General features: G+C 61.5%; 1 protein-coding gene across 1 annotated transcript in view; it reads left to right on the top strand.

Moving 5' to 3' along the window:
• The window catches only part of PLEKHA6 (pleckstrin homology domain containing A6), a 119,098-nt gene that overhangs the window by 110,763 nt on the left and 6,710 nt on the right, over positions 1-1,625 (top strand). Inside the window, exons 19-21 of the mRNA XM_007470658.1 lie at positions 156-323; positions 401-534; positions 1,059-1,204. Coding sequence (XP_007470720.1) covers positions 156-323; positions 401-534; positions 1,059-1,204 — 448 coding nt within the window. The remainder of the gene's footprint in view (positions 1-155; positions 324-400; positions 535-1,058; positions 1,205-1,625) is intronic.

Raw genomic sequence — 1,625 nt, 5'->3', positions numbered from 1 at the left:
AAGGGGGGGGGGGGGTGGCCAGGTCAGGCATATGCTAGGCAGGGGTAGTGAGGACACGGGAATGGCTAGGGCTGCCTGGAGGCGCGGGTGGCAGTGGAGGTGCCGCTGGCAGTGGGACAGAGGCCCCGCGTGGTCACGACAGTGCTGCCGCCTAGGTGCGCCGTCACCGCAGCATCCATGAGGTGGACATCTCCAACCTGGAGGCAGCTCTGCGGGCAGAGGAGCCTGGTGGGCAGGCCTACGAGACACCCCGGGAGGAGATTGCCCGGCTCCGCAAAATGGAGCTGGAGCCCCAGCACTATGATGTGGATATCAGTAAGGAGGTGAGCAGAGTCCAGGAAGGGCCGGGCGGGGGGAACCCCAGGGTGGAATAGAGGCGGTGACCTCGGTCCCTCCACAGCTCTCCACCCCAGACAAAGTCCTCATCCCTGAGCGGTACATTGACCTGGAGCCTGACACTCCCCTGAGCCCAGAGGAGCTGAAGGAGAAGCAGAAGAAGGTGGAGAGGATCAAGACGCTCATCGCCAAGTCCAGGTAACAGGCCTTGGGGTGAACCTCCACTTCCTCTGCCCACCCTGGCTCCCAGGGCACCTGGGGCACTAGTGCCACTGAATCCAGTGCCCGGACTCACGCGGTTGGGGTTCCCGAGCCTCCCCAGCAGAGAGCAAATGGAAGCAGTGGTTCCAGGCAGCGGACCGGGCCCAGGCACGTGGCAGGGCTGGTGACGCTGCCATCGGTGCCAAAAAGACCTACTGGGCTCGTGCACGCGCTGTCAATCAAGACAAACTGATGGGTTGCCCTCTGGTGACTTCTTTTCCCTGTCAAGCCTGCCCTAAATATTCACTTGACCCTTCTAGTTCATTTCTAAATGGTGCAGGTAGGGGTCCCAACACGCGTTTTGCTAGGGTCCCACTCACCCCAGGGGACAGGCTTGCTGGGAACCGGAGCCTGCATGTTCACAGGCCCCTGGATCCCTGCCAACCTCAGTCTGCAGGCCCCCCAAGCCAGTCGGACCATCCTGTCCCCCACTCCATCTCTGTGTGTCTGTACCTCTTTAGTATGCAGAACGTGGTGCCCATCGGCGAGGGGGACCTTGTGGACGTGCCCCAGGACTCAGAGAGCCAGCTGCAGGAGCAGGAGAAGCGGATTGAAATCTCCTGTGCCCTGGCGACCGAGGCCTCCCGCAGGGGCCGCATGCTGTCTGGTGAGAGGGGCTGGGCCTCGCTCTGCCAGGGAGGCCGGCTGACCAGGCGTAGGGGAGGTAGTGCAGTGCGGCAGGGGCCAGGGACAGAACAGGGAGACGTTCCTTGAGGTCAGAATGAGCACTTATTGAGCGCCAGGGGCTGTGCTAGTCTCAGGGGGGTGCAAAGGGGCCAGAGTTGCTGACATCTGGGAGCTCAGAGCCAGGATGACCCGCCTAGCTGCTGGACAGAGAAATGGCCAGAGGCCTTGCGGGGAGCACAGGGAGCCATTCTACCTGGGCAGGTCCAGGAAAGGCCCAGAGAAGAGGCGATAACTGAGCTTGATTGGAAAAGATGCAAGTATGTACCAGTGGTGGAGTGAGGACCAGGTATTCCAGGGTATTCTCTGACTTCCCACTCGTGCTGCATGCAAATAGCAGGAAT

The sequence above is a fragment of the Lipotes vexillifer genome, unplaced genomic scaffold (assembly GCF_000442215.2).
Source record: "Lipotes vexillifer unplaced genomic scaffold, Lipotes_vexillifer_v1.1 scaffold1122, whole genome shotgun sequence".
NCBI classification, from domain to species: domain Eukaryota; kingdom Metazoa; phylum Chordata; class Mammalia; order Artiodactyla; family Lipotidae; genus Lipotes; species Lipotes vexillifer.
Note: the sequence above shows the minus strand (reverse complement) of the source record. Positions and strands in the feature narration are given on the sequence as shown.